This window comes from Nesoenas mayeri (genome assembly GCF_963082525.1).
Source record: "Nesoenas mayeri genome assembly, chromosome: 3".
Taxonomy (NCBI): Eukaryota; Metazoa; Chordata; class Aves; order Columbiformes; family Columbidae; genus Nesoenas; species Nesoenas mayeri.
In genome coordinates, this window is record NC_137544.1 from 10,833,472 (window position 1) to 10,860,119 (window position 26,648).

The window sequence follows — 26,648 nt, forward strand, 5'->3', positions numbered from 1 at the left end:
ACATTTATATGCAAGAATTAGATCTGTTCTAAAAATGTTTAATAAGGTTTCATCTGACATGAGTAGTCTGTATTATTTTCGAAAGACAAGAAAACTAGCCTTTCCTTCTATGTTTTCACTCAGTTGCATTCATGTTCTAATTCCAGGTTTTCTCATTCCTAGTGAGCATGAGAATAAAGATGGTCTCCAGCGTGCTAAAAGGCCCAGACAACAGATTAACCCCAACCCCAGGAAAATATCTTAATGTTTGTAGATATCGCTGTGAAACGTTACTGAGTATTCAAGTCCCAGCTAATGCTCAGACTTGAGCATAACATTTGGAAAATAGAAAAACCAACTATATCTTCAGTTGGTGGTTTTACAGGAAAGGCAGTAAAAAGAGCCAAAATATACATATGCATAATGCATTATGTGTATAACACAATGATGCAGAGAGCTCATCCTTCTGTGTTTTCTTTATCAATAGACAGGAAGAGGTAAGCGAGCCCACTCTGAAGACTGTGACATAATACACAGGGGAGACAGAGGCAGTAGTTGTGTTTATAAGCAAAGGAAGCATGCAGAAAGGAGGAATAACACATGATCAGGATTTCAGTCTGTCACTGTCAGAAGGATGAATTTGGTTCATTCTGTGATGTTCTAAAACGATCTTTTTATTCTAACCTTGGAAACTGATTTTGAGTGTTCTTTGGTGTGTACGAGCTTTGATTACTCTTTTTCTTTGTCACCTGAGCCTCACAAGGGTATTTTTTTCATAGAGAAGGTATAATTTGATGTGAATCCTTTACATTAACCCATGTGTGTCCATGTATCACTTTGGCTAATATGGGAATTAATTTCTCTTTAATACTGATGTCTCTTTTGACATTTAGAGGTTAGATCAATGAGGGATGCTACAAACAATATAAACAATTACTTTAACTAGCCTCAATAGATGGAATAATCATTGTTTCTGGTTTTAGGTCCTGCTGTGGTTCCGCCTCAGTATTACGGTGTTCCATGGGGGGTGTATCCAGCCAATTTATTTCAGCAGCAAGCTGCAGCAGCAAATACCACAGCAAATCAGCAAGCGGCTTCACAGGCACAACAGGGACAGCAACCGGTATGTTCTTCATAAAAAGATGTGCATTTAAAGCCTTACCTTAACATTTTCAGTATATAAGGATCAGCTTCTGGGAAACTTTGCATAATTCAGATGTTGTGTTGTATCAAATAATAAATGAATAGTAAAAATTCTCAGTTTCCTTACATTACTGATCTAGCTTTAAAAATGCATTTACTGCATGTTAAATATTTGTCTTATTTTGCAGTCCAAAATTTTAAAATAAAAAATATTTAAAATAATTTCTTTAATCCAGGTTACTTTGCTGTTGTGTTTGTGTCTAGGTAATGCTGTCTGTACAGTTACTCAAAAAATAATGTAAAGTTAAAAGCTCATTTAGAAAGCTAGCATAAGGAGATGAAAAGAGATGTTTTAACAATTTTAGGAGGATATTTTTCTCTTAAGCTTGGGAAAAAATAAACCGCGTTTTTATTAATGAACTGGCAAACGAAACGTTAGAATTTTTTTGTCTCTTTAAAAAGTAGAGAAATAAAGGTGTTACCAGTAGTTTTGTTGCTTCATGGGGAAGAAGGATCACCCCGTATATTTTTCTGTGACAGAATAACTATTGCAGCATTACTATGTGCTATATGTTATTTTTGCCTTAGTAAATGACGTGTAAGCCATTGTCACAAGAACTCATTGACACTTCCCTTTTTTTTTTAAGTAACTTTAATTAAAAAGCTAATTTTCTGTTGTTACCCTGAATATGCTTGTAGAACCGTCATATGATATTTCAGTATAAACAAATGGCCTTTTTCCACAAAGGCAAAACCCAGATCTTATCACGATCTTAAGTGTGAATGATTGTGTGCGTGTGTGTTTGTTTGTTTTTCTGGCAGTGTAGTTAATTTCAATGCCATTCATATAAATGTAACATGAGAAGTGACTTTGAGTTACCGTGAAGTTCCAGAGTAGCTTCATCACTGTTTTAATATTCAGTCCTCCTGCTGATTGTTATCAGTGAGCTGCACCTATAACTGAATGTGTATAATTTCTCAAGTGTTTTTATTTTTCTTTCTTTATAAAATTAATACCCAACTTATGCAAAATCACATGGAAGATATTTTGTGGGGATATACTTTAAATTGTATTTCTGTCTTATTTTGAACCTGGAAAAGATTATTTCAACCAAGAGGAATAGAGTGGTTGCAAGTATTTAGATTGCTTTTCAATCAGATTTCCAGAGATATACTGTCATAACATAATAAAATAAGCCTGTGTTACATGGTGATGGAGTTTTATGTGAATTCTTAAAACTTAGTGAGTGCATTTTCTTACAGCACTGTTGGCAGTGTAGTGTAAATTATTTAGAGGAGTTACTACAAGTTCTAAAGTATTCAGACTCGCATCATTCAATTGCCTGAAAATAATGTAAAGAAATGCATTTATCAGGGAAGTACAGGTGTTCAGTTAATAAATAATGCAGATCGTAAATGTAACGCTCTCACAGATTTTCTTCCTTACTTCATACTTATTACCACTGATGGAACATACATGAGTTCTGCTGTCCAGAGCAGGGCAGGTATTTTATTGTCACATTCGTCAGCAAAATAGTTTATGCCTTTTGTTCTATGTGTCTGTGTATATATATATATGTATATATTACACATATACTCTTGAAACCAATAAGGTGGCATATTCTCAAAATGAAATTCAAAGCTAAGTGGCATCAAATATACAAAGCAACTGTTCTTGACCTTTTTTAGCATACAATGGGCTGGCTTGCTTGCTTTTGAAGGAATGTTGTATTGGTCTTTTCCAGGTTCTGCGAGCTGGAGCGACTCAGCGCCCGCTCACTCCCAACCAGGGGCAGCAGGGGCAGCAGGCGGAGTCGCTCGCGGCAGCTGCTGCAGCAAATCCAGCTTTGGCTTTCGGTCAGGGTCTTGCTACAGGCATGCCAGGTATGTATGTTATCAGCGGATTAAGAGAATCACTGGTAGTTAAAATACTGATGTTATTAGAGACCAGATTAACTGCTGTGTTTATGATAAGCTGCTTAGAATTGAGTTTTATGTAGTTTTATATTGTTCAGTTCAAATAAAATACTGGCACAGAATTCTCAGAGTACAAGAAATTCCTCTAGCATTTTTCATGTGGAGCATTTTGTATGGTTTTCTTGTTACAAACATATGCACAAGTAGTATCGTAGATGTTTTGCAGGATAGTTTCATATACAATGAAGCAACTACGTGCTGTCTTAAAGTCATGAGTTGTCTGAATGGGTACTCTGCAATAGGAAGTATTTGTCTTTCTAAAGTATTTTTACTTGTAGTACATAATAATAATACAATCTAAAATTCAGAATCCAAAATTAGGAAATTTAAGAGAAAACTACTGCTTAATCATCCCTGAAGATCACAACATGCTTGAAGTAGAAGCACTTGAAAGTTTTGGACCCTTAGACCCTTCTAGTATGTGTGGCTTCTGACTTATCCAGGGAATGGTTATTCTGAGTCTCAGTACACGTCATAAATGCACAATGGTTAGCTTGGAGTTCAGCATCACTTCTAAGTGTTTAGTACAATGATCTGAGCAAGAATAATTTAAGTGTACTCAGCCATTCTTCAGTACGAAAGTTAAGATTTTACATAGATAATGTTGATGGTAACTACAAAGGCATTTCATAAAATCATAGAATGTCCTGAGTTGGAAGGACCCACAAGGATCATTGAGTCCAGCTCCTGTCCCTGCACAGGACAACCTCACGGTTCACACCATGCGTCTGAGGACATTGTCCAGTCTCTTCTTGAACACTGTCAGGCTTGGGGCCGTGACACCTCCCTGGGGAGCCTATTCCAGTGCTTCAGCACCCTCTGGGTGAAGAACCTTTTCCTTATGCCAAATCTAAACCTCCCCTGGCACATCTTCCTGCCATTCCCTCAGGTTCTGTCACTAGTCACCAGTGAGAAGAGCTCAGCACCTGCCCTTCTTCCTCCCCTTGTGAGGAAGCTGTAACTGCCATGAGGTTTCCTCTCCCCTCCCCTTTGACTTGTCCAGGTTCTCTCCTCTGTCAGCACTACTTTGAAATGCCTCACAACCTACAGAAGTCAGTTTGTTGCTGGATGCTCTGGGACTGCATTGTGCATTTTGCCTCCCGTTATCAGATTTTACACCTCTAGGTACAGAACATACTGGTTCTTGTGTTTTTCTTGTTTGTTTTATAACTGCCATTTTTATTTCTTCTCATGCAGTAGTATCTTCAGCTTTTAGTATCTTTCTCTTTCGCTTAAAACGAGGAATCAGCTAAATGTGCTGTCACAGCACCTGTCAAATCATGTCTCTGCATCTCACCAAAGCACGGGAGAAGGCCTGCAAACAGTGAGGTGTATCTGAGATGCTATAAGCATCTTCACAGAAGCCTCAAAGGCTTAGCTATGCCTTTTTGTGTTTGTTTTGTTATGTGTTGGTTCTTGGTTTGGCCATGGAGCTTTAAGACTGTGGAGTGGTCTGTGCCTTGTAAAAAGCCTGTGATGTTTAACTTGAGTCAGATCAATACCTGAGACCTTAACCTAGCCCAAATTTGTGACTTACGGGAAGGTGTAAAAGGGATGTTATTTTCAAAAATAAAATTATTTAGTTTAAGTAATTCAAAAGTAATTCTTAAAACCCCCAAGAGGCCCCCTCTCCAAATGGATGATTGAAAGTAGTACTAGGTGACTGAATACATAAACTCAGTCATGTAAGAGCCTGTCCTGTGAAGACTGGACTTGAAGCCTTTTTTCATCCTCCACAAGCCCTGAGAGATTTTCTGTGAGGGCAGGAACCTTTTTACTCAGTTTCCCTTGTAAGTTGCTCCTTTGTCCCATCTGCTGCACACCTGAATGGCCAGCCAAAAGCTTTATTATAAACGTGAACATATTTCAGACTGTTCTGTAATAGGGTTCATATACAACTGGCTTTCAGCCTTACTGACCACACTTTACAGGGAATGGGGCTCAAAATGTAAACAAAAAGAACATTTATTTTCTCAGTCATCATATGCTGGTTTTGTAGTGAGTCACAGGGAACACTGGTGATGCCTCTTTTTAAGTGAAGAAGGACATAAGATGATGAAATGAATACAAGCTGTTTTAGATGGGAATCATGATACTGATTTAGATGTCTGTATTTGAGGTACATACTTAAGGCTCCTTTTATAGCTAGTGAAGTAGGAACTTTTAGTCTCGTTTCATCAACTATTTTAGTTACCTGATTTAGGATGAAGTGGATTTTGTTCTGGAGGTGTCTTTATCCGTTCGCTTACTGCAAAATTGAGTCGGCATCACTAAATTACATCTAGATACTAAATGCGATTAAATGAATCCCAGGTAGAAACCACAGAACCACACATGTAATGTAATAAATAAGTGGAAAATGTGTGGAGTTCTTGTTTCAATGAATTTACATGTTTTACGAGGAAGTGTAAGTCCAAATTGAGTTTCATGCTTTTGAATATTCTTTATAGAGAGAATATTTGTAGTTTGCCTCCACTGTGAGCTAATAAATGAGAGTATGTTATTCAGCTTGTCCATACTTCTGTCTTTAGGTTGTTTTAGCTGCTTTCTCCTTGTACAGCCTTCATGTTAGATGAAATTAATGAAATATCCCAATATGGGGCTGTTTTGCTTTTATTATTTAGGGAGATGTATTCTTGTAGCACTTAAGGCACGTATCTCACCCTACCACTGAAGAGAAAGTGTCTGAAATCCAGGTTACTTTTCATGTAATGTTTTTGTTAAGTCTCTTTTCAGAAAAAATCCAGTTCTTTTTTTTAAAAACAGTAAAAGTGAAATATATTTTTCAGTTGCATTTTAAATTCTTCCAGTCACAATTTAGCAAGTATTCCAGTAAAGAAGGCTTCCTAAAAACCAGATAGTTTCCAACTGAATAAATGCACAACACAAAGCCAGAGGGTACTCCCAATTTCATCATAAGATGATCAGTATATGTTATTTTTTACAAATAAAACCAGTCCTTATCACAGACCAACGGCTGGGCTCGGTTCAGTCATTGGAATTCAGGAGACTGTGTGGCCTCAGTTGTGTGAGGAGCCCAGAGACTGCAGAGCTGCCCAGATTGCCAGAAAATAGGTGTCGGGGGTGGCTCAGCCAGATCCCTCCAAGAGGCTTCATTGACTGCCTTGGTGAGATCAAGTGCAATTTAGTTTTATTGAATTTATGCAAATGAAGCTCTTAGCACTGACTTGGTGCATCTAGCATGCAGGTGGGCATGCAAATTGAATTGTCTGACAAATGTGTAGAACATAGAAATCAACAATTTCTGTCTTATTAGCATTGCATTTTTTATTACCTAATAGAGGGATCTGAAGTGTGACATTGCAGTGGGGTTTTCATTCCGTGCCTCCAAGTAGTATGAAATGGAAGTCTAACTGTGGCAGACGTACAGGGAGTTACGGTATTGGCAAACTTAAAATGGTTATGGAAAGTGTAAGTCACTTGCTGGTAGAATGGTGAGTTCTCAGTTTGATTTGTGAGAGGACAAGTGCATATCTGTCACAACAAATGGAAGGTTATAGTGGTTTAGGTTTTGGTGAGCTTGGGAGGCTGAAGACTTAAGGAAAGATGCAAGATTAATGCTGAATACTTTTTCAAGTCCGTATGCAGAGGAAAATAATTCAGTCTTGGGGATGCTGAGAAGGGAGAAGCTGTAGATTTGGACAAATGGACTCTACAGTGAATTTCAGGTTATGTTCCTGCGTGGAGAGGGAGGGAGGTGTCAGGATGGTGGTGTTAAAAGAGGCAGATAATTGAGTTGGCAGTAAGAAGTGTCACATCTGTTGACTTAAATTGAGTAGAGAGAAGTGACAAACTGACATACATTTGGGTGTCATCAGCCAGGGAAGTTGCATAGAGGGAAGGGAGTAGGAGATCTGGGCAGAGTTTTGTGGTATTACATATAAAAATGTGAGAAGAGAGTGTGAAGTATCTAGTGTAAGACACTGAAGAAATTACTGGATAGATAAGCACAACACTAAGAATGGGCTGTGTGAGCCAAGAGAACAGATTTCTTCTCATTCTTTAAGAACATTTAAAGTTTGTGTGAAAAGAATCCATAAAGTTTTCGGAGTCTGTGGTTTTGGAGACATTTACAAATTATCCAGCAAAGCACAGTAGCGTTAAACCAGATTGTTCACTTATATATTCCCTGCTGATCTGGGGACAGAAAGTGTAGATAGAGCAGCTGAATTCTAAAATAAAAGGTGTGATTAGGAACTGATGAGGAAGCAAAGAGCACGTTTTAGTTTTTTGCTTGCAGTGGAAGACCACAATAAACTTGAATGTGAAGAGACACTAAAGTGAGCTTTGATAGTTGTTAATTTGGAGGGGAAATTGCCCAGTCGCAGGGAGGTGATGGTATTACGGAGAGGTAATAAAAACTGAAACAGGAAGAGAGAAGGAATTACAAAGGAGAAGATCTGGCATGTTGCTATAAGAGAGAAGGCTGGGAAATAGTGTTTATCTTCATCTTTTTATCTCTTAACTTTCTGGGGTGGGGTGACTATAAAACACAAGTTTTGCTATGAGAGCTGTTCTTTGGTTATTTACTCTGTTCTGAGATGATCTATCTGAAATTGTATTTTTGATGTCAAAGCAAATAATTTTATACCTTTGAGGCTGCAGATGCACTTAGCGAGGTCTCAGCAATTTCACAAATAGTACTATGTTGCTTTGTTTTAAGTAGATTTCTGTAGAAAGCTGAGAGGTCTCCTATTCCAGGTCAGATGTATTAATTTCAGCGATCAGGAACATAGAAGCACCCATCAATTCTCATTAATAGCTTGAACCTTCTGTGATGGTATCTCAATGCTAATGACCTACCTTATTATTACTAATTTTGGATGACCTGTTTGTGGTGGCATCACAGATAGGATAGTGGCAAGGAAATAACAAGAAAAATTGGGCATTTTGTAATGAAAAGAGCAAGTGCAAGTTGCTTCCATTTTTTAATTTGGCAGTCATACTAGTCAATTATGTTAGAAGAGCTAAAATTAATGTATTAACCTGCATTAGTATTGCCAGTAAGTTTGATTTATACAATACTGGGTAAGATGCAATACTGTGTAAGCTTGTTTGTCTGTTTGTTTGTTTCTCCCAAGTATTTTGCATTGGAAAATAGGCTTGTTTACATTGTGGGCCTGAAGTTGTATAAAATGCTGTATATTAGTTTCAGATCAGCACATGGGTGTAAATATAGGATCAGTCCTTTTTCATACAGCTGTAGCATTATCTGTGGGTTTGAACATTTGAAGAGAATAGGTGGACAGAGTAAATACTAGTAAATATTAGCCAAATGTTCTGAAAAAGTGGTTTTATATGATACAGCAGTAACAAAAGGCAGGACCGACATGATATCAATTGAATGTTGTATGAGTAAAAGTAGAAATTATGTAGGTACTCGTAATTAAATGTCACTAACGTATGCAGGAATGTATGTGGTATTATAAAGAGCTTTCCTACTGTGTCACTGATGTTGTAATATTTTATACTGTGTTGTCTAGAGAGCTACAGTCAAACAGACAGCAGTCATTGTCACCTTGCCCTGCCTTGGGAATGCAGCCTTCATTGTATCTTGGTGCTGTAGGTGGTAGAAGCAGTGGCATCTCTAATGAAGGTTTCCTAGCCAGTTCCTTTGTCAGAACCTGTTTGGGTTGGTTTTAACTAGCCAGACTTTCAGACATTCTGTGGGGTACAACTGTCTTCCTGTGCTGTTGGTGAGAAAGGAAAACATAAATGCACCTGGAATGCAAAACAAGTTGTAAGCAGTGAGAACAGGTTTGGAATGATGGTAATGACAGGTTTTCATAACCACTACAGTGCGTTTATCTCCAGAACCATGAATTGAACCTAAAGATCTGGGTTTTCATCACTTCCCTCCTTTTCAGTGAGTGAGTCTCTTTCATATCTTCAGAGTTTCTTAGTGTGAGAGAACGTGGACCTGTGTCCAGCTTCCCTGCAGAGAACTGTAACTACCAGGCCAGTTGGCAAATGGTGCTTCCAGCTCTGTTTTTGGCACAAGGCATCTAGGCAGTAGAGATTCCACAGATGTATTAGAAATTGAGTAGGAGAAAATATGACTTGGAAGCCTGGTGATTGAGGTGCTCACCTGGAATTAGAGGCCCAGGTATTTATGTTCAGGTCTAAATCTATTTCAGAGACAATTCTGGTTCTGAATGTACGTGGAATATGACTTAAAATAGAATGGAAAATCTTGGTTCTTACATGTACAAAAGCAGATGTGTGATTTTTGCGATCTTGACTCTCTTAATAGCATTAGTATATATTTGAACGTATGAGGAATATTGAAATTCTCTTGAGTTTTAGTGCTTTATAAGAGTAATTGAGCTAAAAATCAGATGGTGTTTTCATTGTCAGTACCCTTTCTTAGATTATCCTAGCTCATCTTACATTTTTTAGGGATTTTTATTCCAGTTCTTAAAGTGTCAGAGCTTTGAAATTAATTATCATGTTCTTGTCCTAAATAAAGGGTTTTTTGTTTTACCCTTTTTACCCTTTTGCTTTCCTTCATTTGTGTCTTGTATCCTGTTTTCCACCCTACTACTTGTTTTTCTCCTTTTTCTCCCCCAGTTCAGACTCTCAACTCAATGAAGTTATACTTGGATTACAGTCTTTTTTCTGTGAAACTGACTGATCCAGGGTATTCCTGCCCACAGAGCGCTCCTTTCCTAATGTATTTTTGTAGAAGGACTTCTAAGTGTGGTTAGGAAATGTGTGGAATTGTCCAACTTACATTTAGTTCAGCCCTTCAATTGTACAAACTTCAGTTGCTTTTACATGTACAAAGGAGAACAAGGGAAATGCAGAATATTTTAAATTGCTAATGAAATTGATTCAATAGTGATCCAAATGTGACCAGTTGTGTTGTTCCTGTACCTTTTCACTATGGTGTTAGAAACTTAATGTGTTAACTTGGAAATAAGATTCAACTATTAAATTTAGCTGTTACAGTTTTGAAAAAATAATGTAGAATGTTCCTAAATAAGATTTTGTCACACGGTGTTATGTTCACTGTTGGGAGTTTTTTTATGTCCAGTTCATGTTCTAAGGCAATATGGCAGGAATGCTGTTTTCCTCCTTGTTTGTTGTCAGAAAATTTCAAAGAGAGAAGAAATGATTTTACAAGACTATCTGTACTACTAACTCTTGTGTTCTGTGTTGTGTAGGCTATCAAGTACTAGCTCCCACTGCCTATTACGATCAGACTGGTGCCTTAGTAGTAGGCCCTGGAGCAAGAACTGGCCTTGGAGCACCAGTCAGATTGGTGGCCTCAACCCCTGTTATCATCAGTTCTGCAGCAGCACAAGCAGGTAAGTGCTTGGTCTTGCGTGGACATTTATTCTGCTTTGTATTGAACCTTAACAGTGATTTTGTTGATCAGTATTTGATATTGTTGCTATGTTTTGTACACATCTGTGAAGTTCTGTAGTTGTGAAGGATATACCATACATGCTCTCTATCTTACTCTGTCACCTCCCTGTCTGAGACACTGTTGTTTCTTGAAGAGATAGCTTTTCTTTTGTAATTCAGATTGACAGTCCTCCCCCCATACATACACAGGCATGTTTCTGCTAATGTTGCTTGTCAGATATGAACATTTTCCCCTTTCCTCTCCCCATGCATATTACATGCACTTCTCATCAGCCCCGTAAATGGTGTCCCCTAGAAAGCATCAGTTCATTGCTTCAGCCTGGCAGGAGATGATGGAGCGCTCTGGGGCCTTGCTGTGCTTTTCTCCTAAAGTATTTTGTCCTGAAAATTGTGTCAAGGAAAAGAACTGTGGAATGGACAGCAGAAAAGGAGAATTAGTTATATCAAAAGCCTCTAGTTTTATTTTTTTATCAGTGATAGGGTCTGGTACTACTTTAATGAACCATTGTATTTATTGCATTTGTTAACTTAAAGTCTAAAGTACTGGGTTAAATGAATGTGTTCAGTAAATTAGATTTTCAGTTAATCTAAGCTTCTTTATGCAGAACTTTCTTCTGACATTAGTAGCTGAAGATGTCTTTGCGTGACTCTTAGCTGCAACTCTGCTCTTGCAACTTCAGATATAAAAGTACAGTTCAGTAAACAGTAATGTCTGATATGTTTACACTAAAAATTCCCTCCATTACAGCAACAGTTCTGCAGCCTTGATTAGCCTACAACCTATACTGTCTTCAGTTTCTTCCTTGGGTAATTAAGACTGTGTAATACTATGAAGTCTCTCAGTTCTTTAATATGGGAATTTCTGCTTGTTTAAGAGAAAATACGATTTAGATCTGAATAGTCCATTTTCAGTCAGAAATGTTTGAGAGAGTTAATTATGATTGAAAACATGTGTTTTACAGCTGCAGCTGCTTCAGCTGGAGGAACAGCAAACAATCTCGCGGGAGCCACGAACGGTCTTTTTCGGCCACTTGGTGCCCAGCCACAACAACAGCAACAGCAAACAAATAGTAGCCTCCAATCCAATTCATTTTATGGCAGTAACTCTTTGACCAGTAACTCCCAGAGCAGTTCCCTATTTTCCCATGGCCCTGGCCAACCAGGAAGCACATCTCTTGGCTTTGGAAGTAGCAGCTCTTTAGGAGCAGCTATCGGCTCTGCACTTGGTGGATTTGGCTCATCAGGTAGGTTGTTCATATAGTGAGGAAATTCTGTGAGATTCTTGTGTTAAGCAAAAAAATGTGTCTTTATCCAGTCGTGTTATATACGCATACGTTTCTAAAAAGAATACAAAAATAGGTTATTTGAGTTAAGAACAAATTATAGGGGAACAAAAAGGGTTATTTAAAATTCGTTTGGGCTCTGTATACAAGATGGATTTTTGAAGAATATCCTGTAGTCATAGGTATCTCCAAAATACTTTTCCATACTGAGCACTGTACCCTGCCCCAGGAGTTTATCATTTTTAGTAAGCTTTTTTAATTTTCTAGGAAGTCTTCATTCTGTGTTTAAAATAACAATTGGTGATGTTCAAGATACGTGTTCTTTTGGTGTAATTTTCATGTCAGGAAAATTCCTAAATTTAAAAAAACAAATAGCATCTAATTTTCTAAATTGGAGCTAGTATTAAAATGTCTGTTTAAAAACATTTTAATAGGATGTATAAAACAGAAAGACTTAATACCCCAAGAATAGTCCTTGTTAACTCTACTAGGTTTACTCTCAGATGCAGTTAAGTCTAAATAGTTCTGTGCAAGCTGGGGCCTTAAACTATTTCAACAGACATTATCAAACTGTTTCCATTCTTTTAAAGAAATAAGGAAAAAAAATCAGTGTTGCCATTATATTTCTGCACTATTGCAGAAATTTCTTATTTGCATAGTTTTTAAACATGCAAGGTAGGTTTTCTTATATTTCCAATTCCCAACTAGTATGACAACTGATAGATCTTTTCTAAAGAATCTCTTAAGTTACAGCACTGAATTGCTGCTAATTATTATTTTAATTAAGTCAGTGGAGCTTGTTTGGAATCTTTACATATCTTGCAGATCATTAGAAATTTGGGAAAACTTCTGTACTCTTAAGTGTTATTTTTGAAATCAAATGCCCCATGCAAAATAATTTAAAAAAAAATGTGTTGAAAGAAATGTGAACAGTGAAGCTATATACTAAGCTACCTTGTAATAGAAAGGAAATCGGAAGGAAAAACACACTCTTCAGTGTTAAAACATGATCCCTGTTATTTGGTAATGAAGTGGAAGTGAATAGTGACATCAAATATACTGCATACCAACACAGAGATTTACTCAGTGTTGGTTTTTTGTAAAATAATCTGAAAAGTTATATAGTTTAACAAAACTAATTCTAGGTAATCCAGAATTGAGTTTTACACCAATCCTCTCCAATATCTGATTTTAAAAGTACACTAGGAGACTCTAAACATATCATCTTAAAAAAAAATGCAGAGGCTACTCAGTTGTGTAGGCTTTCTCAATTTTATATAATACCACAGCAGGTAGCTATTATTTACAAAGTAATTGTGCTATTCAAGCATTGTATTTTGTAATATAATTTGTCCTGAGCTACTTGTAGGATTTCAGTGAATACTTAGCAGCTGTGTCTCACTCTAGATGCAGTTTCATTTCATCAATGGATAACGATCCTAAGTATATCTGCGTATTTCATGCATTGCACCCATTTTAAGTCTCTAGATAGAATAGTTTTAAGTCATAAAAGTCTTTATCCAGCATTATCACAAGGACCTCCATAGAATAAAAATTTCAGTTGTGTAGCTACTTGAAAAGAATCAGCATAGTTCTTTCTGTCACAGGAGATGCAACCTTTTTCTTGTAGGAAAGGTCAGTTCCAAAGCCTTCAGCACAGTGTACACTGAAATCTTGCAGCAGTATCCTGGGTGATTTAATTAGCATGGGAGTTTCCACAGGGAAGGAGGAAGCCTTTGCTTTTGCAGTTTGAGAAGTGCTGATGAAAGGTGCTATCTAAACCTGAAATATTTTTAGTAGTATTATTGGAATAAAAGTAAATTGAAAGTGCCCTTCTGCCAAGTATTAGTTGTACTTGCCTTAACAGCTGCTTTAAAAATGCTTCCTCAATATTTTTAAATAGTTTCTGAGCTATATGTATACATTAATTGAATTACACAGATGAGTACTTATATAAATGGGTGCTCATGCATGTTGAGGCAAATTAAAAACAAGTTTAATTTTTTATCTTAAGTTCTAGCTGCTTTGTAACTCTACTCAGCATGTTGTAAAGGTTGAATTTCAGTTAAAATACAGCCGTGAAGATTGACAGATGTCAATACAGATCTTGCCTTTATGTTTTCAGTTGTTGCAGGGAAAAAAAACAATAGCTCTGCAAAAAATGCAAAGGTGAACATGGTCTAGCTGAACAGGTTAACAACAATGTAAATGCAGGAATAGGCAAGCATACAGTCTGGATGGCTGTATGCACTTTACAGTCTCTGCTCTTTTATAATAAAAGTTATTCATACTCCATTTTAAAGGTTCAGGTACATGACAAGTTACTGCAGCTTAACAGGTAGCTAAAGAACTAGATAAGTACGGCAGCTTTCCAGATGCCCCCTTCTGGCTGGGACCAAGTGTAAAGTCATTGCATTAGCTTACACAGAGGTGAGGAGCACCACACAAATCCAAATTATCTTCTGGTTTTCCTGAGCTTTGCTTGTGTATGTGTGAAAATGCAGCTCGACTGGTTTGTGGTAACTTGTTAAGCTGCAGTAATTTAGCTGGGTAAGAAACCTGCAAAGAAAGCTGAAGTTTGCTTCACTTTTTTTATAGTTTGGAAAATAGCAATGCATCATGTAGCATTATATTGACATTCACATGGCTCACTGCGGAGCCAGAACCTGTAGAACTAGTCTCAAATCTTGAGATTTCTTTCAGCTGTTGCCTTAATTTGCTCTTCTGATTTCTTGTTCTCAATCTCCTCACCTAGTTAGTCCAGTATCTCTTCCTTCTGGCTTCTCCTCTAGTATGTCTTCCTTCCCAGTGTCCAGGCAGCATTTCCCTCCCGCTTCCCCTCATCCTCCCAAACACGTTTCTGTTTCTGCTTGCACTGTGCGATGTTCCCATCACCAGCTCGCTACTCCAGCTGTTTTGCCCCACAGTCACATACACCTTCTGCAGCTTGACTTGCCTTCAGAACTGCGTGCTTTTCATCCTCAGTCCCACTGGTTTCAAAAGTGCTTGCCAGTTTTCTTGCAGTCTCCTTGTTGGCTCCTTTGTCTGACCCTTCTCTCCTCCTGCTTCTGTTTTTTCTATTTTTGTTTTCTTTTTCTTCCTCTGGTCTGTTTCTTGTGTTTGGCTTTTGCCTCCTCTGCATTTGAAGTGGAAAACTTCATTTCCACACTGCCTGATGGGCCTTCCAAACACAAGGTGGGATCTTGGACAGCAGTTTCAGAGGCCATTTTTTGGCATGACACGCAGAAGCCCAGAAGTCAATTTCAGGAGAAACCTTTATCAGCCATCTCAGATGTGCCATAGACGGGCAGGATTTTTAAGTTTTCAGCTGTGAGTCTGTAGCAGATCTGTGCTGAAACTGTATGATGCATGATTTTGCTAAGATTTTTAGCTCAATCCAATAGAGCATGAAAATAAAGGTCTCCTGTTGCTGGCACATCGATCTGAGTACATTAAAGCATTAACTCCTCCAATAATAGGTAGCTGGATTATTTTACTAGGGATAAAGCATCTTTTTTCACCTGTTTTTCTAAAATGGCAGTGTTGTTTGGGCGGGACTTCTTTGAAATATTTGGTCCAAGCAGGTACCTGCCATGAAAAGCATTCGCCAAGTTACTAATGTTAGGAGGAAACCAATTAGTGTCTTAAAATGGCAAGTGTCAGACACTCTTCAGATTAGGCCATGCTGCCAGCTGTAGTAGGGAGGTACTTCCGAAGGTAAAGATCATGGAAGTATCAATAAATTCTGACCTTTTCCTTTTTAAGTTGGAGAACAATTTTCCAAATTCAGCTTAAGAAGCATCTTTGTTACCAAAATATCCTCAATCTTGTTTTTGCTTATAATACCATCCCAGTGTTTAAAATAGACACTCTAGTTTAATATTTCACTAGTATGCAACAGATACTAGAATTTTAACATTGCTAAAAGCTCTTTATTGTTTTATTGTTATCCTAGACTGTCCATGGCCATGCTGAATGATGCTGTGCAGGATAACCAGTCCTTCACTGAAACACTGTTACCCAAAGCTTCCAGTCTAATTTGACTTTCAGAAATACTGGTAGCAGTATAATTTTTCAGTTTCTCACCTTAATTTTCTATTTCTATTGCACTTCTCATCTTCTTAGCCTGTTCCTTCTGTATATCTTTTCAAAATACTTCTTTGAGAACCATAATTCTTGTAGGGAATTTTTAGTGATTTTTTCCTGCAGGTGTGGGGTTCACAGACATGAGGAAGTTCAGAAACAGCTCAACAGCAACATAGATGATTTTCTGAACCCTTAAACAACAACAACCAATTGTCTCCAGCCTTTTTCCTGAAATCATGTAACGCTGTCCGACTAATAATTTAGGATGCAAAAAAATTATCCAAGAGTTCAGTGGAAGTATTTTTAGAATCATTTATTCTATAAAGTGAGAGTGTAATCTAATTCATAAATTCCATGTTTGTCCCAAAGCCTGAAGCCAGACGATTAAAACAGAGTGCTGCAATATTACTGTGAGAAGTCTAGAATGAAATGTTGAAAGACATGGGCATTGGTGAAATTACTTATCAGTGATATGTTTACACCCACTTAGATTTACTTAAGAGCATGTGTGATTATCACAGTAATTGTCTTTGTCATAACGATTGCTGTAATTATTGTGATCGCATCTGTTATTGCCCAGCTGTAGTTGGGGATAGGTTTTATTCAGTTGACACTGTGTAATTAGGGTCTTTTTATTTCTTCTTCAGTTGGCAGTTCTGCAAGTAGTAGTGCCACAAGGAGAGATTCTCTATCTACTAGCTCTGACTTGTACAAAAGATCTAGTAGCAGCCTAGCACCCATAGGGCAGCCTTTTTACAATAGTCTGGGATTTTCCTCCTCTCCAAGTCCAATAGGCATGCCTCTGCCAAGCCAAACGCCAGGACATTCACTTACGCCACCGCCATCACTTTCATCACATGGATCCTCATCCAGTTTGCATTTAGGTAAAAAAAAAAAAAAATCAAAAACAAAAAAACCAAAAAAAAAAAAGCCACTTTTTGTTTGTTTGTGTGTATGTATTTCTATGTGTAAAATATATGTTGCGTAAGAGATGTCACGTTACCTTTGCTGTTAAACATTTTTGTAATGAAGAGGGTCTGTTCCATGCTCGGGTGCTCAGAGGTTTGACAGTGGAGGGCACTCAGCAGCTTTTTGCATATCGGGCCAGCAACTGATTTTTCTTCCCTTGCAGATGCCCGATAGAGAGCCCAGTAAGACTTACTGGTCCTTTTTGCATTATGTTTCCACAGTATGACAAGCAAAGGTGCATTATTTTTGTTTCTACTTCGGTGTATTACCACGTTAAGGATGTTCTAAGATGATATTGTATTTAACAGTGAAGTGACTTTCACTACTGCCCCTTACTAGGATAATGTAGAAAAGTGAGCAAAGATCTCAATGTAAAATGTACTGAAAGGTGGTTTTTGAGTCAGTGAGTCTACTACATCATGGGCCAGGAAGGCAATAGTTCATCACCAGGCTGGTGGAAAAAGAGAAAATGCACTTGTGAAGGAAATAGGAATAGGAATGATGATACTAATTTTTTAGAAAAGTTTTAAGCTAGTTACCTGACAAAAATTTAAAATTTAAAGCAAAATCTAAAGAAACCCCACCATAGCCTACAGTATATTTAAAAGAGAATGCCTCTAACCTGAGGTTACTTGATAAACTTTCTCTTTTGTTGCTGCAAAAATTTGTGGTCATTCAGTTTGGATGCTAAAATTATACAGTGAAACTAGATCTGATTTCAAGATTGAGTTGCCTGTTGCTTCACTAACTATTCCATGCACAGTTTTGTGCATGTAATAGGCAACCTAATCCCCTGTACTTCTGTTAGTGCAAATAAAACTGGAAAAAAGTTTAAAAGTACCTGCTAAAATGCACTTTGAGTGAGAAATGTGTGAGTGGTTTGTATAACAAGGTTAAAAGTAAATTAAATATATTACAATTACAGTTCAGTATCCCCTTCATGGTTAAGTGCTGAATACCCAAAGTAAAACTGGGCGAGGGGATATTTCAGCACATTTTATTTTTTTTTACTTACCTTTTTTCCTTTTTCAGGTCTACAAAGTGCACCTTTGGGCTGAGACCAAGCATGGAAAGTTTCAGCCCAAATGGAGGCTTTTGAGAAAGTTCTGAACATCTGACAATGGGGTTATCATGGAAATCTTTTTCTTTCTTTCTTTTCAAAGTATTCTCACAATAGTTTTCATATTACTGAAAACTATACTTCAACCAAATTTTGGAAGGCATTATCGAAAATTCAGAACATTCAAAGTTTTGTGCTGTTTCACATTTGATAAATGTTAAATAAAAAGACTTTCCAGTTCTGAGAAAGTGAGTTGTGATCAGTATAGAGGATTACCTCCATCAGCAGAAATTGTTAAATACTGATCTTAATCCATTTTGGACTGTTTGGCAGTGTGAACTAAGCATAATAGTTTAAAATCATGTACTAGATCAGTGTGTAAAGACCAGAATGTACAGTTGTACTCTGAAAATTGACACAACCTCGGTGGCTTCCATGTGTCCTGGTGAACCTCGATTACAAGGGAACTTTGCTACTTCACCAGATCAATCTGAAATTTGGAAATTGAGGTCTTCTGGATTTTTGCTTTCACAAAAACGCAGTAAATTTTTTTTTCTTAGCATTTCCTGCATTCAACACTGTGTAATATCTTTGTGCAGTTACCTCTAAGATGCACCATTGCACAAAGTTGAAGACTATTGCTGCAGTTAATTGTTTTTTCTGTTAAATGTATTCTGGTGTGTCCATGAGCCACTCTTGGAAGCATTTTTTGTTCTCACTTATTTAAAAAAAGGCAAAGCTTTCTCACCAAGTGAGAAGTTACATTGGAAATCAATCAGGGAGTATATTTTCAGCAGGGTATGATTATCTTGTCGTCACTTTTCAGAGTAGAACAACGTTTTAAGTTCATGTCTGCATGCAGTTTCCATTGGTGTTCTGATAATGCCTGTCAAATGCAGCCCTCCCTCCACCTTCAAAACTTGTGGTCCTGCCTCCTTACATCGACAGGTTCAGCTAAGTTTAACTCCTGCTTTCAAATGGGCATCAAACTCGGTTGCTCCTGTTTTGGCCACCAGAATACCCGAGCACAATCCTGGGAAAGGGTGCATGGTTTTATAACCCCTTTGTCAGACACCGCTGCCATTTGTAGCTTAAAAGACCAGTTTCCCTTTTACAAGGAATTTGTGATATTTTACTGTGGTTTTTTTTTTCTCTTCTCACCAACTCTTGTCCAACATCCTAAAATAGGAATGTGCTAATTACTTTGTTCTAGTGTCAGTTTTCCTGTGTTTGAAGGGATTTGTCAGTTATCTGTAACTGCTGCTTTACTGTCATCAGCTGGAGCAGTAAGGTCATGAATTTGAACTACCCTTTCACTCCCAGGGACAAAAAGCTGCCAGAGGAAGTATTTTTCCTATGTTTTACAAAATCCTTTTAGATTGGTACTGCTTATTCTGTTTGATGGTAGATTTTAGCATTGGTGTAGAGTAGGATTTTTTCAGTCTGGGCTCTTGGAGGTAATTCTTTCCTGTGCTTTGCAAGCCAAGCTTGTTAGTAGTTTAGACTGATGTTTTATCTTCAGGAACCGTCATTCTGGGTAAGAGTAAAGGCCCCTTGGCAAGAGTGCGTGTGGAGCTGTGCATTGCCTCTGCTGGAGATGTACTCTGTAGGGCTTCAGTAAACCAGGCGTAATGGCCACTTGCATTGATTCATTAAAAAATAAATGCATATGTGTACATACATATGTAATTCTGTTTTCCATAGGAACATGAAGGTTTTAGCTGAGGATGAGATGAAGCTACTTTTTTACAGATGAACAAATACTTTGTAAAAATCAAGCTAGAAGTGCTTATATACCAGCAGGTACTTTACTAGGAAATAATGTTGCTGACTGATTCAAACAGTTACTGTGCAGTAGATCTGTTTTATATCTTGGTTAGAAACTATTGAAGAAATACTTGGGTAATGAGTACTAACAGACTAATGCTATCAAAATAAATGCGCCTAGATCTAGTTTTTAATATTTTTTTTCTTAATGTTCTCCTTTGTCTTAAATATGCTATCCATGCTAAGGAGTTAGTGATTTAACATGATTTGTGTCCTTCAAGCTTAGTAAGGCTATTTGAGGTAGTCCAGTATCCCCTTATACCTCTGTGCCTCTTCTTCCCTGTGGACTAGCCACAGGGATTTTAGGTTCAATTAAACTGTAAAACAGCTTAATATTGTTCATTGCATCAGAGATCTTTGTTTTACCAGATCAGAAGTGGTAGCTAAGTGATTATCTGAAGAATGAACTGCATGCTTTATTCCCCATCGGTTTGTAGCCGTGTGACTCTGCTGATGCCCAATACATCTGAAAATTTCAGTGTTTGCAGAAATGTTTGGTCTAGATACTTTATTCAGTAGGGCGTGTTCCCCAAATAATCTGTAAAACCTAAGCTGTTACCTTTCTCATTTGGAATCAGTATCTGTAAAAGAAGTGTCCTGACTTCTTGAAGAGCACAGGGATGTAGTAGAATAACCAGGAGTATTTGAGTAACTAGAATTCAGATTTCAGTTTACATTTCTAGGCTGTTCACACTCAAAGTTTTTGGGAAAGAGACCAGGTGTCCTTAATGTCCACACTCACACTTTGGTGGTTTTGGACTGAGAAAGTAATGAATACAATATTTAGGAAAATAGCCCATTATATACAAGAGTATATCTGCATATAATAAGTACCAGTGACAATTTGCTTTTATTTGGCGGGGGGTTACTGTTTTTCAAATCTGCCAAGTTGCCACCGAGCTATAACGCTGCTGCCGTAATGAAAGGTTACATAAGAAAAAAGAGCCAATTACCTATTAAATTACTGTTTTTTATAATAGCATCCAGGGTTTTGCAAGGTTAAGCTTTGTGTGCTGTTGAAGTATGACAGGTTCTTCTAGGCACAGTGGATATGTGTTCAGCCTGCCTATGTTATCATCCTGCTCAACATGATCGTCTGAAGTAGTTTCGCAGGCTGGACAGGAATCTCCCAGTTGCAGCACAGTTGTCTTACAAGTCTTAAAAAGGAACAGTTCCCAAATTAGACTGAAGAAAGGCTTGATAATCCCCAGTGTGAAATGTATTGTATACGTGCAGTTCTGCTGCACATATATAGCATGTTTGTTGGAAGCTACCACGGTTTTGCTCGATGAATTATCACATGTAATTTATACTTGTATGAAGGCTCAGTTTAAAAAAAATAAATAAGAAAAGCAGAAACAATTCCTGATTCACATGTGCAGTTCCATGACAGTGAATGCTAATTAGAGCCATGCAGTTTGTGAACATACGATCAAAACTACCCACTGGTTTCTGACACAGAACTGAGCATAAGACCACTGGAGCACTAGAGATGCTACAGAGGAAAGGAGCCTGCAGGAGTTCCTTTTAAACGGGCTTTGCTGCCCTCTCCTGGCATTAAATAGTGGTACTACACAGCTTGACATTCATATATTAAATAAACTAGATGAGAAATTTCAGGTATGTGAGTTTTTGTTCTTTGGGAGGCTCTTCCTGGAGGAGAAATGACTGTAGGGTGTCACTCTGCATGCTGCTCCACCTGCAGAATGTTGAGTTTCTTTTTTCTTCTGGTCTGGTAGTATTGTGTTGCTGTCGGTTCTTTTCGGAAAGTAGTGGTTGTCAGTGGAAACTAGAAATTATAGTTTAAAAAAACCTGATCTTTTCCTGGCTATAAAGAATTAAGAGGCTTTAATTTAAAAGAAAACCTAGTGTTTTCTAAAAGGTATTGTGGGGCATAAAGTATTTAGTGATTCTTTACTGATTCTTAGCACTGAATTTTGAAAACTAATTGTAAAATAAATACTAATTACTTCTATTTTAGGGCATAATTCTCTACAGTGCAATAAAGTTGATGCTTGATATGTCTTGCAGAGCACTAACATGCCAGACTCTGGTATTTTGATTTGGCCTTTCAAAAAAGATACTTGACCATTAATAAATTACCAGCCCACTGTAACACTGTTGTTGCCTGGCCTTATAAATACTTGGAACCAAATGAAGGCTTGGCTGGGGCACTGTCAGCAGATTGCTATTTTTTTGCTTTTATTTTCTTTTTTTAAATTAGTTTTGTACTAGAGCACCATTCAAACAGCACATACTGCAATTTTCTTAAAATTCAACTGTAGATATTTCTTTTGACTCTGAAAGAGCTTTCAGTTACTGTATCACTTCTTAGATAATTTGTAGGGAAATTGAAAATGCTTTCGTTTTCCAATCCATACTCAATCATTTTAGGTTTGGTTTTTGTTTTGTTTTTAGTAGTAGAGTTGAGGTTTCTAGGTGGGAACTGTCTTTGAATATTTCTGCTTGCAGTATAATAGCAGTATTCCTTTTAAAATCATACTGTAGTTGAGAAAGATGCTTTGCATGCTTACGACAGTAATTGCTGCCTGTTTAAAGGGAAGGGGAGAGAGGTTCCAAGTGATATAAGCTGACTGAGAGCAATATATGAGGAGAATTCACAGGACTGAGATGATGATAGCTGTAGCAAAAAGGACCAGGACCTAAACATTGGCACGTCAGGTTTTAGAAGTAAGGAAATAGGAATTGTAGGGAGAGTTATGAATGTTCTCACAGCAAGGGAAGGTCTTCATGTTTCTAAAAGGAACTTCAGTTTGATATATCTCTGGTTGGTTTAGAATTAAGTAGATCATTCTTAGTTCCCTGGTTTGAAATTTGACATATTTAGGGCTTATAAGAGGTATCAGATTGAAAGCCCAGGATGCTGAAGTCACCAGATACCCTGCAGAACAGGTACAGCGTGACAAGAGGCACCACGTGCCTTCTCAAAAATGCCCTTTAGCACTGTCAGTCGGAAAGGTACCTCAGCAGGGACTGAAGGGTAGTTCAGATTTCATGGTCTGTTTTGAAACAATTTGCTAACTTTGAGACTTGTAACGAGAGCACAAGTCAGCATTACTTGTACAGTGGAAATCTGCCCCCTAAGCTAAGGCCCATCTAATTCTAAAGTACGTCTGAGTGGGTGCTCACTTTACCTGCTTTGTTATATTCTCCTAATGACACTTATTTTCTTGGTGCCCTTCACGTAAAATAGAAGTGAGGAGGAGAACAGTTTTATTTATCGTAAGATAAAGCTATCTAACTCCTCCAACCATAACGAGGTAAATGTAGATAACAAGACAACACTGTTGTTTTCTTTGGCTCCAGGGTGTATCCCTAGTTCTAGTACACTGACTGTTTTGCTGTTGCTTGTTTTCCCTAATGCTTTTACTGACAGAACTGCTTCCTTGTAGGAGGACTGACAAATGGTAGTGGTCGCTATATTTCTGCAGCACCTGGAGCCGAAGCAAAGTATCGCAGTGCGGCAAGTACCTCCAGTCTTTTTAGCTCCACCAGTCAGCTCTTCCCTCCTTCGCGCCTCCGTTACAGTAGGTCTGACATTATGCCTTCTGGACGTAGTCGATTGCTGGAAGATTTCAGAAACAATCGTTTCCCTAATCTTCAACTAAGAGATCTTGTTGGACATATTGTTGAATTTTCCCAAGACCAGCATGGTTCCAGGTAATTATCATAGTAAATTAATAGCTTAGTTAATATTTTACTGCTTTCTCATTGCTAACATCAAACATTTGAATGAGCTGCTAGTCATCTTAATACAAAGCATGCCTTTAGTTGTGCTCTTAGGCTGACCTTTTCCATCTCTAGGACGTTTCACTATAAAAGCAATATAAATTTAGCTGCTTGTAGAAGTTCTTGGTGTAGAAATGGCCTCATAACTAGACTTGTAAACTCTAGTATTTAGGTATCAAAAAGGTGTTGATTAAGAAAACAAAATATTTGGCATATGGAATGTAAAACCATTTTTCAGCAATACATCATCAGGTACTTAGTTATTGTTATTCTTTTCATCTTTAATCCTTCTCAAATGAAAGGTTTTAAGTATCACTTCACTAAAATGTATCCTTTTATATGTAGGGGTGCTACTTTCATTTTAATAAGTTTTTTTTATACATGGTGAATACTTGCTTTAGAATTTTGAGGTGTCTCATTGAAATGGTGTTTGAGAGGTTTTCCTGTTGTTTATGCGAAGCATAATGTACCTTTTTTTGCACTTAGATTTATACAGCAAAAGCTGGAGCGAGCTACTCCAGCTGAGCGCCAGATGGTATTTAATGAGATCCTGCAAGCCGCGTATCAATTGATGACTGATGTGTTTGGAAACTATGTAATACAGAAGTTCTTTGAGGTAAGCGTCACACCAACGCTATGAACAGCAACGTGAATGAAATCCTGTAAAATCTGATTAAATTTAACGGAGTTTTTTTTCATAACATCGTAGCGAAATTCTACTGGACTTTCACCACAGAATCCAAGTGTATACGCTGCACATGTGTTTTCTGTTCTTTATCCCCTGCTTTTTTCGTAACAGGCAGAGTTTTTCTTTGCGCTGGTGATACGTGTGTTGGTGAACATTGGTGAACGTATGGGCTGCACATTGAGGCTTCACAAACCTCTTATCATAATTTACAGATACTTTCAGATTATGTGGGACATAAAGATTTGAAGGACACTTTTTAATCCTTGCTGTATATGAAGAAATGTATACAAAATGTATTGAGGCAGAAGAATTTTGAGGAAGAGATGTCACAAGATACATGCAGTATTACTAGATTTAGAACAGCTTTGTGTTTTCTTAAAACTGCAGGGTAAAAATAAAGTTTTATCAAAGAGTTACAAGATTTGACTTACAGAAAAAAAGAAAAAGCAATTCCTGTGGCCTGGAAAAGGTTAAATGTAGGAAAGATACCTAGTGTCGTGTACTTTAGCTCAAGGACTACATCAAAGCATCTGGGTGATTAGAAGGTGAAGCTGGAAAGATGTCCAATAAGAAATAAGATGGTTGATGTAAACAGGAATATAGTTTTTAATGAGTAATCTATGAAACAATGTGTTCACTTATTTTTTTACTTGATATTCTTTTTTACAAATGAAGTATCTCCTGAAGAGCATGACTGACGTGTGCTATGGAAGATCTTGCTCAAGGGTCATCAATTGCCATTTTTTTCCCATAATCTGAAGTTGGATGTCTACATACATCATCATTGTCAATTGAGGGTTTTAATCGTAATTTGCAGAAGAGTTCTCAGGAAAAAAGTGCACTAGGCCATAGATGAATTAAGCTTTTCCAACTCAGGAGCTTGTGTCGGGGGTCTGAGAAGAGGGTTATGTGTATTATTATGAAGCCTGACTGGCTTCTACTCTGCTCACCAGGGAGCAGCACAGGCTGCAGTGGCACCATGGAGGGGATGATATGGACAGGAATCGGCTGCTGCTGAAAAACATCGGTTGAATTATACTCTGATACAGCTAGTGTAAAAACCATTTTGATTTTGCTCTACAAGACCCAAGTATTTCTAGGTTTCCCAAAACACCCATGTTAAGAATGATCCTTCAAGCCACGTGCAGTTACCAAGAAGCTACTTCAGGGGTTGAGATCTCCCTCCTCCTCTTACAACTTGCTTACTGTGTGCAAGATGTAAAATACACTGACCAGTACAAATTTGAGACATCAGAGAAAATCTGATTTGAATTAATATGTTACAGTAATCTGTAATTAATGTGCCTGGTGTAATTTTTCTGAGTAAGTGAGTTGTTGCACTTGCATATTCCTACAGACAAGTATAAAATCTTTTGATTTCTGAGGTTGTGTTTCAAGGTCATGCATTTGATAGCAGGTATGTGAGTGGAATGTGGAATATTACAAAATGTTGCATTTAGAAAATAAAAGTTTCTGGTAAATACACACACCGAAAATACAAAGGGAAAAATAATTCAAGGCATGCAGTAAACCTGTAGAACATTGTGAAAGTGCTTACTCTGACATGTGAATCCCAGCATGCTGCGATACGTCTTCATTTGTTAACAGCACATTTATTTTCTTTCAGTTTGGAAGCCTGGATCAAAAGTTAGCCCTGGCCACACGCATACGTGGTCACGTTCTGCCGTTAGCCCTGCAGATGTATGGTTGTCGTGTTATTCAGAAAGCACTTGAGTCAATCTCACCTGACCAGCAGGTAATTGTAAGTTAGAGCAATACTTTTTAAATATTATTTCTTTTTATTTCATATGTCGTTTTACTTCCTTAAAATGTTGATCTTTCCCTTCATTATGAAATGCCCTAGGGACTAAAATAGTTGTTTAAATTAGAATGCTGAGATACACAAGTAAACCACACACATATGAAGATGGGTCAGTTAGGATGAAATGGAATATTCCTTTGAGGGGAGGAAAAAAAAATCATTGTAAAGACAAGAATAATCGTTTCTTTTTTCCAGAATGAAATGGTGAAAGAGCTGGATGGTCATGTTCTGAAATGTGTGAAAGATCAAAATGGAAACCACGTTGTCCAAAAATGCATTGAGTGTGTTCAGCCCCAGTCTCTCCAGTTCATCATTGACGCATTCAAAGGACAGGTAGTGTCAACAGTTCGCTTCCTTTTCCGTAGGGTTGCTTTGATTTGCAGATCTTTTTCCATCATTTGCGTGTAGAAGATAGTGTTTGATACTTTGCAGACAGCTTTTTTTAGCTAGGATAAAAAAGGGATAATAACATGGAAAAGCTGTTAAAGACTCAGTTAACATGGTGTAAAAAGATGAATCTGTTGGAGATGAGGTTCTACAAAGACCTGTTTGGACATATTATCAATACCAGTAGAGGTATTTGGCTTAAGGCCAGGTTTCCCGATTGGGTTTTGTGATATGCCATTTCAGATTTCCTGCAACATCAGCATTTTTGATGTAATAATAAAGTAT

General features: G+C 37.6%; 1 protein-coding gene across 7 annotated transcripts in view; it reads left to right on the top strand.

Moving 5' to 3' along the window:
• Positions 1–26,648, top strand: part of PUM2 (pumilio RNA binding family member 2) — a 73,986-nt gene that overhangs the window by 40,991 nt on the left and 6,347 nt on the right. For 3 of the 7 annotated variants that reach the window (XM_080341958.1, XM_080341957.1, XM_080341960.1), the window contains exons 9-17: positions 963–1,102; positions 2,868–3,006; positions 10,287–10,430; positions 11,454–11,735; positions 16,508–16,744; positions 23,130–23,397; positions 23,953–24,082; positions 25,782–25,916; positions 26,172–26,309. In XM_080341958.1, the coding sequence (XP_080198084.1) occupies positions 963–1,102; positions 2,868–3,006; positions 10,287–10,430; positions 11,454–11,735; positions 16,508–16,744; positions 23,130–23,397; positions 23,953–24,082; positions 25,782–25,916; positions 26,172–26,309 (1,613 nt within the window). The remainder of the gene's footprint in view (positions 1–962; positions 1,103–2,867; positions 3,007–10,286; positions 10,431–11,453; positions 11,736–16,507; positions 16,745–23,129; positions 23,398–23,952; positions 24,083–25,781; positions 25,917–26,171; positions 26,310–26,648) is intronic. The other 4 variants (XM_080341959.1, XM_080341961.1, XM_080341962.1 and 1 more) reach the window with 4 other exon arrangements.